The sequence below is a fragment of the Bufo bufo genome, chromosome 9, assembly GCF_905171765.1.
Source record: "Bufo bufo chromosome 9, aBufBuf1.1, whole genome shotgun sequence".
NCBI classification, from domain to species: domain Eukaryota; kingdom Metazoa; phylum Chordata; class Amphibia; order Anura; family Bufonidae; genus Bufo; species Bufo bufo.
Genome location: NC_053397.1, coordinates 54,610,875 through 54,631,243, shown reverse-complemented (window position 1 = coordinate 54,631,243; position 20,369 = coordinate 54,610,875). Strand labels below are relative to the sequence as shown.

At 41.6% G+C, this 20,369-nt stretch overlaps 1 protein-coding gene across 3 annotated transcripts in view; it reads right to left on the bottom strand.

The window, feature by feature from the left end:
• The window catches only part of TGFBR3 (transforming growth factor beta receptor 3), a 200,036-nt gene that overhangs the window by 77,272 nt on the left and 102,395 nt on the right, over positions 1-20,369 (bottom strand). For all 3 annotated transcript variants that reach the window (XM_040408413.1, XM_040408414.1, XM_040408415.1), the window contains exon 4: positions 12,332-12,469. In XM_040408413.1, the coding sequence (XP_040264347.1) occupies positions 12,332-12,469 (138 nt within the window). The remainder of the gene's footprint in view (positions 1-12,331; positions 12,470-20,369) is intronic.

Genomic DNA, 20,369 nt, shown 5'->3' with positions numbered 1-20,369 from the left:
CGCACAGGAAAACAAATGGCACTTGTTTTTCAGACAGTTTTGACAGCGATCCAAAAGCAGACCAGGCCATTTGCCTGACTAGAAGTGGCTGGTAAAGGGATCAGGTTAACCATTTTCCAGCAGATGCGCAGCAGAAGAACAGAGCGTTCCTTGCCAAAAAGTGCCTTCTTGAATAGCATAAAGGAGCAAAATAATCACGTACCATGTGTGCAAAGAGAAACAACAAAACATAGCAACCATTTCCAGATGGTAAAATACAGGACGGATCTGATGTATCATCCAAATAGTTTAACGGTGTGGTTGTGATGGCTGTGCGCCATTCACATAAGCAGAGTAGAGGAGCGAGCCATGCTTAGATTTAAAGGTTGCCCAATCAAGATATAATATATTAGAAGAGACAATACATCGAGTGCCGTGCTGTTCTTGCCAGTACAAATACTAACAATTTACTGCAGTTCAATTATCTGTGTTTTGACGGAATCAGATCTCAGCCAGATAATAGCTGGCGGCGTAGAACTCGTATCCAGAATAACTATTTGCTGCCTGCAGTGGCCAAAAGCGGTACTGCAAGTTACGGAAGCACCTTCAAAGCACGTCATCTACATGATGAGCAGTCAGCCGACATTTTTTTTTCTCCATGGGCATTCATGGTTGGCAGAGATTGCATTTAGTGTTACAGTGCGGGCACATACTGTATGAACATGGGACCAACACAGATGTCTTCAGCTCCCAAGCCAACATGCAACAGGTCAGCCGGTGCCAGTCCCATTCTGAATCGATGGGCAGATTTGATTTGTGTACAAATAAATCTAACCCAAATTAAAAGTGCCTGAGATTGCTCAGTGTTTTGGTCAGTGATTTCCATCAGTGATTGTGAGCCAAAACCAGAATTAGAGCCTCCGCAGACATAAGGTATAAGGGAAAGATCTGCCCCTGTTCTGTGTTTAGAGCCGCACCTGGTTTTGGCTCACAATAACTGATAGAAATCACTGACCGAACACTGACGTGTGAATAAGGCCTAAGACTATATCCAACCCCTTTCAAACTTGTTAATGCCAAGACAACATAAGGCGACTTTCACACCAGCATCTTAGCTGGATCCGTCATGGATCAGCAAAACCGTTTCCGTCATAAAATTACAACCGTCTGCATCCGTTCTGAACGGATCCGGTTGTAATACAATAGCCAAGACGGATCCATCTCTAAAACCGTTGAATGGGGGACACAAAAGAAAACTGATCCGCCACCATTGACTTACATTGTGTGTCATGATGGATCAGTCTTGCTCCGCACCACATGGCGATAATGATTGATCATTATTTGTTACCACTGAGGAAGGAACGTCTCTGTTCCGAAACGCGTCTGGTACTTTGGCATACACGGCCTGAAACAATACGAGTCGTAACAGCTTAAACTAATCCACACGTGGAGATCCAACGAGGTTTCGGGGTCCCTGCAATACAAGGGCGCATGCGCGAGAAGACCGTCTGAGCCGGCACACAGAATAACGCATAGCTGAGACGAGTCAGCAATACGGCCACAGCGCTGTGGGTCCCGTGAGTAATCAATCAGCACTAACACAGAACGAGTCACTATACAACTCATATATTGATCGGACATTTGGGGACATAGCAGGGCATTATTTATACAGCCCGCTAGTGATACAGGTCTCGGCTTGAGCGCAGGAGCGCTAGATTATTAAATATTTATTCAAAAGTGGGACAATTCCTTTACAGCCTGTTAGAACAACAAGTCTCTGCCAGAGCGCAGAAGCGCTGGATTATCGAACATTCAAAAGTGGATACTAAGATACAAGTAAGTGCACATTAGATACATAGAGACAAGGAACTATAAAGATCATAAGGCCACATTTTGTAATATTTAAAGGTTTTATGCTTGAGCTCCGCATTATAAATACCTAAAGGAACCGAGAATGTGTTTTGAATAACTTCATAATGGAGATACTTATCATTCTTATCATTTTTAAAAGAACGTATATGTATTAATTTAGTAAATTGTATGCAAATTGACTGTGAGCCAGCTATTTTCTTTTTTTTTTCTGTAAAAAAATAAAATAAAACCTCTTAAAATAAGATGTGCCTGCTGTCAGTGCTGCAAGCATACCGCCAGATATCAGGAGGCAGATGCCTGTGATTGTATATTTATTAACAGCGTCGACCATTGTTTTATCCTAAGCCAAGGAAAAAGACAAAGAGTGTGCAAGGGCTGACATTGTCTTACTCACGTGTCCTTTTGTTTTTTTTCCAGTTTGATTACAAAAGCTAAACTTTTCGAATCTAGTACTGCAAAATATTTCTGCGAGCCAACAAAATGGAAAGCTAATTACTATCCTCTGTACTGGGGTGTAAAAACTTCTCCAGCGTGTGTGATTGCTGGATGGAGGAGCATGCCCTTGGATTCATACACACCGCTATCCCGCAATAAGATGACTGGTCCATAACAACATGACAATTAGGGCCTATCACTTTATAATGGCACTATCATGACATTGAAAATAATGCCCTAGATCCATAGGATGTAATCTAGCAGTGGTCACGATATTCAGAATCCTGATGACTTCCTGGCTCCATCCTCTACTATGATATAAGAAAAGAATGTCATAAGGACAACTTCTGCTGTACAGCCTGGCAACATGCTGGTGTCCTATAATACACACTGCACCTTGCAAAATTTCACTTGAAAGAATTAACATCCATGGTATGTTACACGACCCTAGTAAGGCCGCAGTCACACAATCAGTGTTTGATCAGGTATTTTCATCAGTGACTGTGAGCCAAAACCTGATAAGGGTCCAAAACACAGAACAGGTACAAATCTTTCTATTATACTTTATTTCTGTGTAGACTCCACAAAATCGCTGATGGAAATAACTGACCAAATAACTAAGGCCTTGTTCACACTTCAGTGTTTGATCAGTGATTTTCATCAGTGATTTTTGAGCCAAAACCAGAAGTGAAGCCTACACAGAGATCAGGTGTAATGATAAGATCTGCACCTGTTCTGTGGTTTTGGCTCGCACCTGAAGTGTGAAAGCAGCCTAAGGCTAGGTCTACGCGACGATATTTGTCGCGCGACATTTTGTCGCACCAATGTCACGCGACAGTTTTTATAATGATAGTCTATGGTGTTGCACTGCAACATGCGACATGCTGCGACTGCGACGTGACAGTCGCAAAAAATCCATTCGTTGTGTCGCAGTATGTCGCATTGCGACACCATAGACTATCATTATGTCGTCGTGTAGACCTAGCCTAAAGGTCCTTTCCACAGACGGATGATGTGGCAGATTATCAGGGAGGAGGGTTTGTATGAATATTGGTTCCCGATAATTAGCCTGTGGTGCCGGCGGTCACCCAATGAGTTAAATGCTTGCTCATCAAGTAATCTTTTCTGCCGGCACAAAAAAATCATTGTTCCTATGCAGCAGATTGTGCTGTCTAAACATCGATCTGCTGCGCAGAAACAATGCTTTTCTATGTATAGACTGCTTGTCCCCATACAGTGGAGGAGATTGCTGCATGGAAATGCAGCCCCCATCTCTGCTGCAGATCAGGCAATTATCAGGAACGTCTGCTTCGCTCTCAATAATCTGCCAGATCATCAATCAATGTAAAAGGACCCTTAAGGCCCCTTTATACTGCTCAACTGAGAAGACGATTGTCGAGAAGAAGGAGTTCCATCCCGGCAATCGCCTGCTCGTCAGTGAAGGAGACCACCGTATTTACATGCAAGCGATCTCCTCCACAGTATGGGGAGGAGTGATCGTTAATGCCATCGCTCGCCCCTTTACATAATCGCTGTTTGCCAGCAGCAGACGCTGTTTACACAGCACATTTAGGTGTCTACACAAACTATATTAATATCCAATCAATGAGCATTTAACTTGTTTATCAGAGAATTGGTGGCACCTTTACACCGGCAGATTATCGCCAATGAACATCCGTACGAACGCTTGTTAGCAATGATCTGACCAATGCTTGGGCAGCGTAAAGGGGCCTCAAGTCTATATATACTGATTGTGAACATTTTTCTTGAGTTTCACTTTAAATTCAATCTGCCGGTTGACTGATTAATTTAAAGTGGTGTAATAATTCAGAAACTGTGTTTTCTTGGGTTCTCTTTGTATAATATGATATCTTATACAAAGTATGAAAGTTATTCAGAAGGGCAACTATGTAACAATAGTGTCATCAGGAAGGAGACAAATCTTTTTACCGTAGTTAGGGTCACTACATAAGTCATAACGGTAAGCCTTTAAGGTGAACATTCTGTGTACTTTCAGCCAACTTTACTGAGAAAGAGAAGAACATATTTGTTACTCTAAATCCTGTGCCTGAACTTTTTCCCATGTCTTGGGGTTATCTGTACTAATTAATCACAAAACTCTCTAGGAGGGAAGTGTTATCTGCGTTCTGATCAGCAGTCACCAAAAACAAATATATACTGCACTAACCATATTAAGATAAAAGGAAAACAAAATCAAGATGGCATCACTATCCTACTAGAAGAGCAATGTAAAGCTGGCCATACCCATTAGTCTTTTGTCAGCTGAACCCGGGTTTGGATGGCACACTAATGTGTGTGAGGAGCACTCAACTCTCCCCCTACAGATGATGAGACAAGGATCGGGCAAAATCAATATAAATGTTTGGCAGCCTCTTTCTCCGCTCTCCCCATAGACCAAAAAGGCGAAAGTGTACGTGTATAGGGAAGCCGAGAGGGAGTCAGGAGCAGGAGCGTAACTACCATAGCGGCAGACCTTGCGACTGCTATGGGGCCCAGGGCAAGAGCGGGCCCTGTTGGGATCATCCCCTCTTCTACTGTTGAGGAGGGGAAGGGAAACTTAGCCAGGACTATACCCTCTAAAGGAACAACTTTTAGCAAATGAGGCAGTGTAAAAAATGGCCCAAGGGTCATTGAAAGGTGTTTAGGCGGAAACCCTTCTGTCCTGTGTGGGGGGCCTGGTTTGATCATTGCTATGGGGCCCTTACTTTTCTATGTACGCCACTGGTCAAGAGAGATCGCTGACAGCCAAACGATCGGACAGCTATTGAATGTGTATGGACAGCCTAACTGTTGCTGGAAAAGATATGAGGAGTTGGGTGATTCAATCCATTGCCGGAGGAATTATGTAGGCACTAAACAATTCTAGATAGATGTTTTTGCTACAATACGAAGAGTTTGTGGCGAATATATTAACCAGGCTGCTCCTGGCTTTGTTCACCTCAACCTCAATTGGACATATTTTCATGCTATTCTAGATGGGTATTTAGGACAACATAGAGAAGTAGTTTAAGGTCCCTATACAGACAAATTTTGCCCACTAAAAAAATGCCAGAACAACAGCATCCACATGAGTTTTTTGCTGCTCCATGTTTTTGAAAAGACGCAAGAAAGCCAAAAACGCCAGCTAATTAACAAAAATGGCAGTAGCAAAAAAAACACTTATGTTTTCTGCTTTTCACATTTTCCATAGACTTTTGGCTGGAAATTTTACAGCAAAAAACACAGGTGCAAAAAAACACCACTAAAAATGAAAAAGTTAAGAAAAATGGCAGCAGAAACCTATGTTTGAAAGCACCCCTAGGGTATGTTCATATGTGGTGGATACACTTCCGAATTTCCACCACGGATTTGTTTGTGGAAAATCTTCAATGTCACAATGCTGGCAAAATAGATGAAATTTTACCAAATCTAATACACACACTGAGGGAAAATTCTGCAGTGGAAATTGACCTGTGGTTTGACCTGACATTCAGGTTTCTTGATACATTTTTTGAAGCCAAAATCAGGAGTGGGCAGGAGTGGACTGGGAACTTAAAGTGGCCCTGGAAAAAAAAACTAAAAGTGGCCCCAGTCTGTAGGCAGGTCCAAACTAACAGAAGGTAGGGCAACACAAGTAGGCGGGGTCAACAATATCATAGCGCAAAATACCATTCCAGCAGAATCAAAAAAACACAGTGTACAACTATATACTGCCCCAAAAGCTGTCCCTCTCTGGTGGCCATCAATAGCTACCATCTTCTGTCCCCCTCTAGTTGTCTATGAAGCAGGGAGCTTAGGAGGTGAGGTGCGGGCCACAGCAGTTGAATTCAGGAGGGCATGTGCAGCCGCTGGCTGGGTACAGGAGTACCTGATTCTCAATGTGTTCATTACTGTTGAGAGCTCATTATGTACCCAGTCAGCAGCAGAGAGGAAGACTTGAGTGGCCACCTGGGGCATCGTCCCACCAGGAATTCCCTGTGGGGTCTACAGCTAACCTTCTCCTGGGAGTGGATCATAAAAGGAGAGAAAGGATTAAGGACAGAAACAACTTCTCCTGTTTTCTGAATTTACTCCTTGTTTTGGCTTCCAAGACTGAATCAGGAAACTTGAACGTGTTTTTTTTAGACAGTAAAAAACTTTAAGGTAAAAAAAAAAAAGGAAATCAACAAAAACTATGAAAACCTTCTGCAGTTTCGGCAATGTTTATAAAGACCTTCCAAATAAGATCCAAATTCAGTTGTGTTTTGGAGCTAAGCCCACAAAATGTACTGGCTAATTCTTGTTGCTGCGTGCCTTGTATATCATCTGCATGTGGCCTGCAGACGGCATAATTCATACCATAGAGTGAACCTTATTAACTCATATTAGAAGCTTAAGCCACAATGAGCAGACCAGCCTGGGATGGCTAAGTTCCCTACGCTACACTATACTCTAATTCATTTGGGAGCGAGGGTGGAGCTCAACGTCTCGACTTAAGAATCCTATTCTTTTAAAATACCACAGGAATCTGCAAGCAAAGTTACTGAAAACCATCAGTTCTTTCACTTAGGATAGATATAAATAGAGGTACACAAGAAATCAGCTTCAAGTTTGGGTTTTATACTTTTTTCATCTCCCGTTATGCATTTTTGTTTTTCTGGACTTGTGTAGTTTCTCATCCAAAAAATATAAAAATCGTCTTGGATTTTTTGGGGATGGAAAATTAGATTGTAATAGCCAATGGGATTCAATCAACCTTCATAAATAAAATAAGGCCTCATGCACATGACCGTATCTGTTTCGCGATCCACATGGTGTGCTGTCCGCATCTCTTGCGACTGCACAAAAAAGAATAGGTTTGCATCCGATCTGCAAAGAAATGATGGATCGGATGCAGACAAAAATATGGCCATGGGCATAAGGCCTTAGTCTCTTTATTTTATCTACAGTGTTACGCTTGTCCATGTGCTGTGTCTGAAACTACAATTTTGCCTCTTCAAGTGAATGGCAAAGAACTGTAATAACAATCACAGTCCAATAGGCAAGAGTGGTGCTGTTTCAGTAAATAAAAAGATCTAACCTCATGTGAGCCTTTTAGAAGGAATTAAAGTATCCAGAGTATCCAAAATAATATATAATTTACCTAAAGACTAGCTATTGCTTCTTCTTTTTATTCAGGAATGTATAGTACAGGCAAATACGGTACAAGAAACTGTAATATATCACATCAGAGAAATATGGTTCCTTTTCCCCTTATCAGACTCCTCTCCTGCTCCCCTTCCTCTTCTCTAAATGTCAATTCACTGCTTAGATAAATCTTCAGTGAAGACCATCAACAAAGTGCTGCCAGCTCACTAAAGGATCAGATTACACAGAAGTCTAGGGAGAGGGGAGGAGGAGCAGGGAGGAGCTGCTGAAGACAGGCAGAGGCAGGGAGACTGAGGAGAGACTTGTGAGTGATTTATTGTCTTCTTTCACTGCTGGATTCACGTCAAAACTGCTAGGTTCTGCTGTGTAATGTTCTACACTGCTGCTTCTTCTGAGGGTGTACTTCAGGGAGGTAGTGAGCAGGTATTCCTCTTTATCCATGTCCTCTGTATAGGCCGACATGATGATCTGCTAGTCTCCACCCAGCAGTTCTAAAAAAGTTAAGACTTAGGCCTCTTTCAGACGAGCATGTCCAAGACAGAAAACACGCTCACAGAACCACAAGGCATTATAAGGATTTATAATGCTGTGACCCTGCTAGACCTGTATTTATTGAATTACACTGACGCCATTACGTCAGTATAATTCATAGAAACATAGAATGTGTCGGCAGATAAGCACCATTTGGCCCATCTAGTCTGCCCAATATACTGAATACTATGAATAGCCCTTGGCCCTATCCAGAACCATTTGGCCCATCTAGTCTGCCCAATATACTGAATACTATGAATAGCCCTTGGCCCATTCACTAGATGCAAGGACAGGCAGAGACACACAGCATTAGAAATCATTATAATGCCAAGCGGTCCTGTGATACGAGCAGTGTCCCTAACTAGAAATCACGTTCCCACGCGGAGCATGTTTTTCGCACTGGACACATGCTACAAAATGCCAAAATAAATTGGATAATGGCTAGAAATAGTGTTACTCCTCATGTACACAAACATGGCAGTTTATTTGGAGAAATTACCGGAAATGTATTTTATATTTTAAAGAAACTATTTGTAAAACTGGATTGTAATAGCAGATAATCACAGCTGAGAAATGTTGTGTTAGTAAATTAAAACTTCAATATTTTATTAAATATGCACTAAAAACCGGGGAGGAAACATGTGCAAATCCCTCAGTGAACACATACACACAAACACATATTAGGTCACTAAACCTCCAACAAGATACACCCCAGACCCACCACTAAATGCGGCTTCAAATATCTGGTGGGAGGACACAGACTGTATTCAGTAGTGACCCACAGTAAATACACACAAAGTGCACCTTGTAGCTAAATTATTTCCTGTACGAAATGCTGTAGCGCAATATATAAACAGGACGGTTTTACGCTATAGGGATTGTAAATCTACCATCTCCATGTATATCTAGACTCAATTCAGCTAAGGGGATGGGACCTGGCCGCACAATGTGGGTAACTGTCAAATCTCACTAATATATTGCTGTTCCCTGTATATCCCCTAGGTCACCAGCTAAATAGTCCAGATTCACATGTTGAACGAATATCAGCCCTATCACAAAATCATCAGGATGCGCTAAGTCTGCACTCGAGACCCTATTATGCACTCTACGTTTCGCCAACAAACGAGGCTCATCAGGAGCTGGGGTAGCCGATGCCGTCGCCTCACCACCTGAGGTGTACGGCGTTATATGTCTGTTTGTCATATTGTTTTTGTGATAGGGCTGATAGCCGTTCAACATGTGAATCTGGACCATTTAGCTGGTGACCTAGGGGATATACAGGGAACAGCAATATATTAGTGGGGGCGAGATTTGACAGTTACCCATATTGTGCGGCCAGGTCCCATCCCCTTAGCTGAATTGAGTCTAGATATACATGGAGATGGTAGATTTACAATAATTTAGCTACAGGATACCATCTCACACATAGCACTTTGTGCGTATTTACTGTGGGTCACTACTGAATACAGTCTGTGTCCTCCCACCAGATATTTGAAGCCGCATTTAGTGCTGGGTCTGAGCTGTATCTTGTTGGAGGTTTAGTGACCTAATATGTGTTTGTGTGCATGTGTTCACTGAGGGATTTGCACATGTTTCCTCCAAGGTTGGCAGTGCATATTTAATAAAACATTGAAGTTTTAATTCACTAACACAACGTTTCTCTTAGCTGTGATTACAATACGAGTGTGAAACGTAAGAAGTTTTTACCATCTCGCAGTGTCTTGAGTGATAGCAGATAACCATAATCCCTGCACCCTCTCATGCTTTCCTAAAACTAGCTGTAATAATAAATTAATCTCAGCAGAATATACAGGTGAAACTCGAAAAATTAGAATATCGTGCAAAATTCCATTTATTTCAGTAATGCAACTTAAAAGGAGCTGCATTAATTCAACTTGAAATTAGAATATTGTGAAAAGGTTCAATATTCTAGGCTCAAAGTGTCCCACTCTAGTCAGCTAAATAATCCATACCCCCAGAGCAAAGGGTATCTTAAAATTGTGACTTTGGGGTTTTCATAAGCTGTCAGCCATAATCATCCAAATTATAACAAATAAAGGCTTGAAATATCTCGCTTTGCATGTAATGAGTCTCATGTGTTAGTTTTACCTTTTAAGTTGCATTACTGAAATAAATGAACTTTGCACGATACTCTATTTTTTCGAGTTTCACCTGTACTTCTATGCAGATTGTATTACACATACGTTGATTGAAAGATACGTCAAGGTTAGAAGGCGCAAGATAATGTCAAACGGCTGAAAAGCTGGAACAAAATCCTTTTTTAATAAAACAGGCCTGCTTAAATGTTATAAATGCACTGACAGGTTTATGAGTGAAATGCACATTACTCTGACCAGTTCACTCCAAGTTATCATCGCCAGGGAGTTACGATGGATATTTAATTAAAACCTTCACTCAGCCGCCAGTGTCCACACAATGAAATCCCCTTTACCTTGAACTTATAATTAAAAAGCCTTTAGTTTCCGAAAGATCAAGACCTTGTGTGCTAATCCTATGTTCTCTAAAAACGGGTGACATACTGCTCAGGTTACCTGGTACAATGGTGACCAATCTTCCCATGACAGACGGAAAGTCATATTAATCGTTTTAGGAAGTATTACAATCAATAACACAATAACTACATTAAATTAATAAAACTGATGATTGCTAACGCTAATGCAATACTTCTGGGTCACATTATGTTAACCCAGCAGCACTAGCCGTTTGTTGTCAAGAATGGGGAGGTTTGATGATAAGGATGAGGGTTGTAGTAAGGTAACCCATGCAGGACACATTCAAACAATTGAGGTTGTTGACTATGGCCACAGGAATGTAGCTGAAACTGGATAAAATGGCACCCTGCAGGACAGAGTGTTGCACAATGGATATCACTGTACTATGGCCCCACGGACTGGGGTTGCAGCTAAGATGAAGCCAACCACTCCATGAGACCCCTGAGGCCAGTGACTGGCTGTGGTGGTCACGCGGAGTAGTCGGGCACATCATAGATACTGCACTTTAAAATAAAAACAAAAATAACTGCAACCACCAGAGCAAAGACACTGGAAGGGCAGGGGCTTGAGAGGGTGACTATTGCGTCCTTTTATTGTTTCATTGGAACATTCTCGGGCTTCAGCTCAATTTTTTTAAGGTCATGGAAAACACCTTTCATCACTGGTAAAAAACAGATCAGCAGATAACTGCCACAATTAGGTGATCCTTTAAAGAGGTTGTTCACCACTGGGGGGGCTTTTAGGCAGAATCCCCAGCGTGGCTGGATCTGTTCAGGAAATCATACTTACTTGGTTCCTGCTACTTCACTCTCCCGTCACTGCTGCAGATCTTGGATTTCCCTTTATTAACATCCGTTATGACATGGGACACATGGCTGCTGAAGCCAATGCCTGGCCTCAGCCGCGACGTGTTCTCCATGCATCACACCACCCGGTGACATGACGCATAGAGGACACATCACCACCTCTAGCTGATTAACCCTTCAAAGGCAGACGCATCCTCCTACTCTAGCAGATGAATTCTTTAGATGCAGCTGTATCCTCCTAGCTAGCCAGCATAATACACAGGGAAATCTTATCAAATGACTTATAAATAACATTATTGTGTATGAAGTAAAAAGTTTAGGCTCCTGGATTGAGGTATTTTCATCCACTGTCACATTTCTCAGAACCGATAGGTCTTTTTTAAAGGGAGGGCCAACAAGACAGGTGATAAATGTTTGATTGCTCGAAGCCCAAATGTTGGGACCCCACTGATCATGAGATCCTCCCCAAATCGGCTGTGTGAATGAAGCAGCAGTGGGCATTTGTGACCACAACTTCATCCATTTCTACAGGATTGCTGGAGGTGGCCTAGCGCAGTACTCAGAAGCTCCACAGACTGTGAATGGAGCCGTAATCATGCATTCACACTACTGCTCCATTCAAAGCAGACCTGGGGACCCCGGTTCTTGGACTTTCTTTGACCACTGATTTAGAAATATTATTGATGGGCCAACTCTTTTAAAGATGCAGCATTACAGAAATATGTGAAATGCAGTACATGATCTCTCAGTACCTACGTATAAAAGCCTCGCCCTTTCTAATGTCTGACTAATCACATGACTAATGCAGCAAACCATCAGTGAAGGAAGAAATTGCAGTCTTAACCGAAAACGCGCACTCTTTTATTAAAGAGTCTACATCTATTTTATCAAAACTGTTGCCAAAACTAAATGATCTTCGTGATTCTTCCTAAAACCCAGTGCGTGGAGTATTCTTACTAAAACGGGTGCATAGGCCTCTACAACGACACGACAAAATAACCTAATATATTTATTCTGTATGCAGCCGCACCTCTGTTAATTACGCAACCCCATACAGTATATACTCACAAAGAAAAATCTTGGAATGTCTGCTTCTAGTCTCTCAGTCTTCAGCTCCCACGTCACAGGCTGCGGGGAGTTCAAGATGAACACCAGAGGTTTGCTATGAACCAAGACTGTTGAGATTGGGGTCAAATGCAAAGTGACCTGTAAATATACAAAAGGAAACCAGATTAAGACATGCACTATGAAGACCTACACATATTGTACTGCTGATATTGCAAAAAAATAAAGAGCACTGGACATAGCTGGCGTGAGCAACCAAACCCAACATAAAGTAGGTTCGTCATCTACTGAAAGAAAGTGACATAGGTCCACAAATGCCTCCGTATGATGTTATAGACCACTTTTCATTAAAGACTGTAAGTTTCTGTGTAATACATTAATTATGCTTATGATATAGAGATAAAGAGAAAGTATTAAAATATTGGCCATGTAATAAGAGAATACGGAACCTGATGTGCCAGAGATAATTTGGTAGAGCTATTAAGCAAAATTACAACTTTCCAGTTTGCATCAATATCCTTTAATATAATCATTTATGAAGGTAGCTATCATTTGAAATGTATTTCTTTTACCATTATTGTTCCTATTTTCCGTTCTGGCCTGTAGTCACATGACCATGTCCATGCAGTTCTTTCTTATTTCCTGTGATGTCATATCCCAGGGCGTGTCAAAGCAGTGGACTGTGTCTAACTAGCTGGGTGGGAGGGGCTATAAACTAGCTGGGCATTGTTAGGGGCAGTCCTGGAGCTATGGTAGAGGAAGAAGAAGTGCCCCATGGGTTTGGTTGAATACAGCAGCAGGAAGTGCTATATACAGGATGGAAACAAACCAGAGTGATTTGCAAAAGAGCTCATCTTCTCACTGCTTTTCTACAAAAGAAATACACCCATATATCAAGCAAGTATGCTCTCTGATTGATGGGAGATTGGAGACACGGATAGATAACATGCACAGAAGTCCATGTTATCCTACCCCTGAGAATAGGCACAGTTACACAGGGAGAAACATTCCATTTCTCTCCTGTGTGCAGCTTGTAAGCACTTCCCCCACTGGCCACCCCTCTACTCCTTCACGCTAACATCTCAGCCAGCTGAAGGAAGGGAAGGCTGATTTAACCCTTCATATCTCGGGCTATGTATTAGCTATAGATTTGATCCTGGTCTTGTTTGAAAGCTTACAATCTAAGCTTTTAAACATATTTTGTGTGACATAGAGAGATAAAGCCTTTAGAAATCAGGTCAGAATTGAAACCTGCAAGTGTTGCAGCTATCACTGGAACCCTTTTTTAAGGGTGTAATTTACCATGCATTGTGGCTAGTGATGCAATTTTCATCTTGTTTTACAGCTTTGATTTTCAGGTTTAACATAAGACCGTGTCTGCATTCCAATCACAGCCTAAGATATAGTCCTCAGAAGCAGCCCCCCTCCTGCAGCCCTAAGGCTCTGAATGGTGTTCCTTCAAAACAGTATTGTCCTTTCCGGTCTGAACGAAGACCATTTGGGATAATCAGTCTGTGTGTATGTGTGATTGGGGAAGGGAGTGATTTGGTTAAGATGTGTGCCATCTTCGATCATAAACGTCATTGAACCTCAGTTTCAGCACTCTTTTAATAAGAAAAAGTAAATCTTGTAGCAGCCACTTCAATGCTTCTATTCTGGTAGCTATGACTCTACAATTAAAGGGCATCAGCAGATTTGTACCTATGAAACTGGATGACCTTTTGCATGTGCGCTTGGCAGTTGAAGGCATCTGTGTAGGTCCCATGTTCAAGTGTGCCCGCATTGCTGAGAAATAATATGTTTTAATTTACGCAAATTATCCTTTAGGAGCAATGGGGGTGTTGCCGTTACACCTAGAGGCTTTGCTTTCTCTGCAACTGCCACACCCTCTGCACTTTGATGGACAGGGCCAGGTGTGATGACAATTTCACTGCCTGGCCCTGTCAAAGTGCAGAAGGCATGGCAATTGTAGAGAGAGAAGAGCCTCTAGGTGTAATGGCAACACCCCCGTTGTTAGTGGTGGCTCATTTGCATATACTAAAACCTAATTTTTCTCAGCAGTGCGGGCACATATGAACATGAGACCAACACAGAGGTCTTCAGCTGCCAAACGCACATGTAACAGGTCAGCCAGTGTCATAGGTACAAATCTGCTGACAGATGCTATCAATGCTAATCACTAATGACTAGAACTGATCTTTAGTCTAGTACTTAACTGATCATTCCATTAAGGCCCCTTTCACACGAGCGAGTATTCCGCGCGGGCGCAATGCGTGATGCGAACGCAATGTGCCCGCACGGAATCCGGACCCATTCATTTCACTTGTGTGTTGCGTGAAAATCGCAGCACGTTCTATATTCTGCGATTTTCACGCAATGCTGGCCCCATAGAAGTGAATGGGGCTGCGTGAAAATCGCATCGCATCCGCAAGAAAGTGCGGATGCGATGCATTTTTCACAGATGATTGCTAAGTGATGCAAGGGGCCTTAGGGTAACAAAAAAGAAAAAAAAATAGAAAAAAAAAATATAAGAAAATACCATGACACAGCCATGTGCTATGACCTATGTTTCCCATAGCGGATGCTGAGGTAAGCTCCACATGGAGTTGTATTTCAGTAATAATAGTAACCATTACAAAACCACCATCAGGGTTCACAGAAGCATCAGATCCTACAGCAATAGTCATCACCGTTAGATCAAGGTGCTGCCGCAGATTCTTGTCATGCTAAGCAGTACAACTCTCAAAAATGTTAGAGGCACATGGCAAACGGTAGACAGCGTGTAACTGTGGCTCCGTGATACATGCCAAGCGTGGGCATAGGCAGCAGAAAGAGCACATCAAAAAGACAGCTGTGCTATTGTGGGACTTCCAGTGTGGTTCTGGCAATCGGCATTCAATGGTCTAAGGTTTCCCTCGTCTTAAAGGATGTAGTTGTACTATGTTTAGGTGACACAAGAAGAGCACATGAAGAAATACTGTCAATAAATCAAGTCACGTTCCTGTTAATCTTGGCAGAGGTCATACTGTTTTTCATACCATACCATACAAAATAGGAAAAAACTCAATAAAACAGTATGAAAAGAAATCTGAATGGGGAGTCTTGGGCAGCCTCATATATAAGAGTTAAGTACAGATTTACACAGTTTAAAGGCTGAATTTGAAAATAATATATGTTTTTTTGCTCTGGATGTACTTGGAAGAGTATAGGCACCAACCAAATATTACTCGCTTCCTTTACACCAGCAGGTTTAACCTTTTCTTGTGTCTTAGATTTAAAGGCTTTGAATTCTCTAGTAGTATTCATAGTAAATTACTTAAAGAGGACCTTTCATGGTTTTATATTAATTGAGATAAATACCTTTACTTGCTGCCACCCTGCCTGATTTTTTTAAATATCGTTCTTGCACCCCGCTGTGCCCCCCTGTATTTTTGGCGCTCAGTATGCTAATACTGAGCATTGGTACAGGGAGGAGGAGACGCCAGGGTTTCTCAATGGGCGTCTCCTTCTCCCTGGGTGTGATGCTCTCCGCTGTGATTGGATCACGGCACAGCGAGGCGCAGGAACGATATTTAAAAGAAAAACAGGCAGGGTGGCAGCATCAGCTGGGGGTACCCCGCAAGTAAAGGTATTTATCTCAATTACAGTAATATAAAACCATGAAAGGTCCTCTTTAAGGTATCTAGAATATAACTAGAATGTTATAAGAAAATACCTAGAATTTCTATTATGGATGTGTGGAAATGGAAAGCAACCTTCTAACCTAAGAGCTACTCTATATCAATAGCAGTGCACTCGAAATGTTGTGTCAGATTTCCAGTACCAATTCATGTCTGTTTTAGTAACTACTTGCATCTCCCATGTAATAACAATTCTGGTTCATCTATTCTTATAACTCTATGACTCCTTTATTATTTCTGCTAGAAGTTGTGAATGAATTGCTAGCAATTTGCACTGAAGGTCCAGATGGGTGTTACCATTTGGCAGTGTGTCCCTGCACAATCTGACATTGGCAGCCCTGAATGGATAGTGTCAGAATGTTCGGGGACGCTCCCCTAAATGGAAACACCCATCTGGACCTTCATTGCATTGCATTCATAACTTCTTGGAGGAATAATAAAGCAATGACACATCATGGAGTCATAAGAGTAGATGTTCCAGAATTGCTATTACATGGGGAATGCAACGTATATGTCAGAAGAGGTGACAGGCCCTCTTTAATCTCTCTAGAGCTCTTTCAGAATCCTATCTTAATAGGGGATATCTGGGTTAGAAAATAGTCTAATAGAGCATTCAGAGTTACAGGGGTTCTCCTGAGCAGGACTGGTTTCCTCCACTGTCTAGGGAGGTGAGGAGATGCTCTGGCACTTGCATATTCTGCATACTGGTCCGTTTTCCTGTTAGGCTGCTCAGCCATTATTGCATATCACAGACAGGATCATATCATTGCCATCTATTATAGAGCAGTGTAGTGTGTAGTGAGGTTCTACCCCCTCACCTCTCTAGGAAGCTCTGGAAGTGGTGCCCTACTCACACTCAAGGACAAGATGCTTTGCGGCCATTTGAAATAATTCCCAAGAAACCCCTTTAATAGAAAGGAGTCACTTTTTTGAGGCTTTCATCAACCAGAGTGGAGAATGGCTACAAAGGTTGGGGACACAGCATGTTCATGCGTTCCACTGGGTTTCATTACATTCTTAAATTTTGCTTGTGGTGATGTAGCAGAATTACCACTTATCTGGTATCCTCGCAGAACAAAGGTCATCAATGGGTTCTCAGCAGTGGGTACCCCATTTATCAACTAAATTTCAGGAGATCCATTCAACAAAAACTGATTGTCTAAAATAGACAGCCCCTTTAAGGAAAAGGCTTGTCTGAAATTTTTATCACCATGCCACTTAAAGGGTTTTTCTGGGATAATATAAGAATTAAAAACTGCAACCTGCTCTTTATTCTTGATCCATCAATCCCTCAGATTCTTGTTGGTTCTTGGTTCTGTCTACTTTCAAGGTCATGTGATAAGATTAGGTCCAAGACATGACCTCACATGGCCCTACAGCCCTATTCTCAAAACCTTTAGTTTGATATCAACCGTTCACGTCTGTGTTGAATTTGAACCTTACCATATATTGAACCCGTCTAAGTTTCTACAAACATGGAAATGTATACAAAAGAAGGATAAATGCTTGAAATGAGTCTAATTAAACCTCAGATAGTATAGATAAATCATATATCATGTGACGTCATCATGCATGGAGGTACATTACCATCCCGGTGATGACATGGCTCCACCAGGTCCAGGATGTTCAAGCCGGAACTTTGACAACAACACATCTCAACAAAACACAGCATCAGCACATTTCAGATAGCCCCTCGGAAATGCTCCACCACCCATCAGTGACCTCTTTGACCAGTGTGCGGTCATGCCTTGGAACGCGCTAGCACATAAACCACAAAATTGTGAAGATGTTAATGCATCTTTTTCAAGTCCTCAAAATGCTTTCATTCAATAAAACTTAATGCTTGGATAATTGAGGGTTACAATGTCAAGGCAAGTGAATGGGTCCATTGTGGAGAACTGGAGAGTGTCAAGCATGACACACCAGCTTCCGCTCTAAATACATTGAGGACCTACGCTCTACAGTAAGAGGACTATCATTAGCCCTCGGGAGACTGCAAACCACTGCTAGCAAGAATGACATCTTTCATATACACAGCATCACATTACCTCTTACAAGGTTGAAGCATCAGCAAGTTTAGAAAGATTAAATGATGCTTAGATGTTTTACATTAGATTTTTTTCCGTTCACTTTTTAATCATTTACATGAACTGACATTGTGCAGTATACTATACCGTAACATGCATACCATAAAGGAATATCATTTTTTCACAGTTGCTCTTAGATATATCACAGCAGTCTTGAAGGTGCTGCTGTGTTAACTCAAGATATCTTGCTATTAAACTATTTTATCGCATATTCGGTTGCAGAACACATGATAAAGAGGACAAAATGCAATGCAATCTGAAAGAACCATGTTATTGAGCAGGAGGAGCTGAGTAGATTGATACATTTTCAAGGGAAAAGATTAAATAAAATCTGAAATTTACACATTTATATCTTTGCTTTGTCCACCTCCTGTGCACAGCTATCGGTACAGGGAGGAGGTGTTATCAGTGATTGATAGCACTGCATGCACTGATAACTCCTCTTCCCTGTACCGATAGCTGTTCACAGGAGGTGGAAAAAGTAAAGATATAAATGTATAAAATACAGGCTTTATTGAATCTTTGCCCACAAATATATATATATTAATATGCTTGGATTCACCTGCTCTACAGGTGAAACTCAAAAAATTTGAATATTGTGCAAAGTTCATTTATTTCAGTAATGCAACTTAAAAGGTGAAACTAACACATGAGACTCATTACATGCAAAGCGAGATATTTCAAGCCTTTATTTGTTATAATTTGGATGATTATGGCTTACAGCTTATGAAACCCCAAAGTCACAATTTTAAGGGACCCTTTGCTCAGGGGGTATGGATTAATTAGCTGACTAGAGTGTGACACTTTGAGCCTAGAATATTGAACCTTTTCACAAAATTTAAATTTTAAGTTACATTAATGCAATTCCTTTTAATTTGCATTGCTGAAATAAATGGACTTTTGCACGATATTCAAATTGTTTCGAGTTTCACCTGTATAAGGCTACTTTCACATCTGTGCTTTCCCTTTTCCGCTATTGAGATCTGTCATTGAGGGGGAAAGGGAAACGCTTCAGTTTTGTCCCTGTTCATTGTCAATGGGAACAAAACTAAACTGTACGAAGCAGAGTGCGCCAGAAAGCATTCCGTTCCGTTTGGCTGCATCCCCATCGCGGACAGTATAAGTGTTTTTCTGTCCGCGATGTGGTGTGGAGCAAGACAGATCAGTCATGATACACAGTGTAAGTTAATAGTGGTGGATCCGTTTTCTCGGACACAAAAAAAGGGAACTGTCCCCCATTGACTTACAATGGTTTTACAGACGGATCCGTCTTGGCTATTTTAGAGAAAATACAACCGGATCCATTCAGGACTGATGCAGACGGTTGTATTATTATTATGACGGATGCGTTTTTGCTGATCCATGACGGACCCAGCAAAAACGCTGGTGTGAAAGCAGCCTTACATGGTGCATTCAGATCACATTGCATTTTGTGGTGACAGGTCCTCACTGAATGTAGATCATGTATGTCCTGTATTCTAAGAATGCAAATTTATTAATTTAATGTAATTTATTTTATGCATTTATATAGTGCTACTATATTCCTCAACGCTTTACAGACATTAGCATCAGGCTGTCCCCAATGGGGCTCACAATCTAAGGTCCCTATCAGTATGTCTTTGGAGTGTGGGAAGAAACCGGAGAACCCGGAGGAAACCCACGCAAACACGGGGAGAACATGCAAACTCCATGCAGATGTTGTCCTTGGTCGGAATTGCACCTAATTAATGATTTAATGCGGATGCAACCCTTGACATAGGTTCAGTGGGTTACATCAATGTTCATGGGGAAACCCAGCCCTAAGTCAAGAACCAAAGGGCCAGAGACCGAAATCAAAATCACATCACCAATTCCAGCTAATTACGTTTGAAAAGCTCTTCTTGCTCCGTTCTTAATTTGGTTTCCTTTTGTATGCTATGTAAAGCATTAAGAGGACCTGTCACCAGGAAATGCAATGTCATCTGCAGGCAGCATGTTATAGAGCAGGAGGAGCGGAGAATACTCACAGACACCTCCCCCATGTAAAACTAAAGTCAAAAATATTCTAGACATTTTTACGGAATCTTTTCCCACAGAAAATAGATATCAATCTGCTCAGCTCTTCCTGCTCTATAAGATGCTGTCTGCAGATTTGCACTGCATTTTTTGGTGACACGTCCTCTTTAATCATAACCAATACAATAGCAAGCTTTTTTTTTGGCTGATCTAAAAGATGCCCATCTTTGCTGCAGAATAATATAACACATTGGTACCCAAGGGTCCTATAACCTGGGC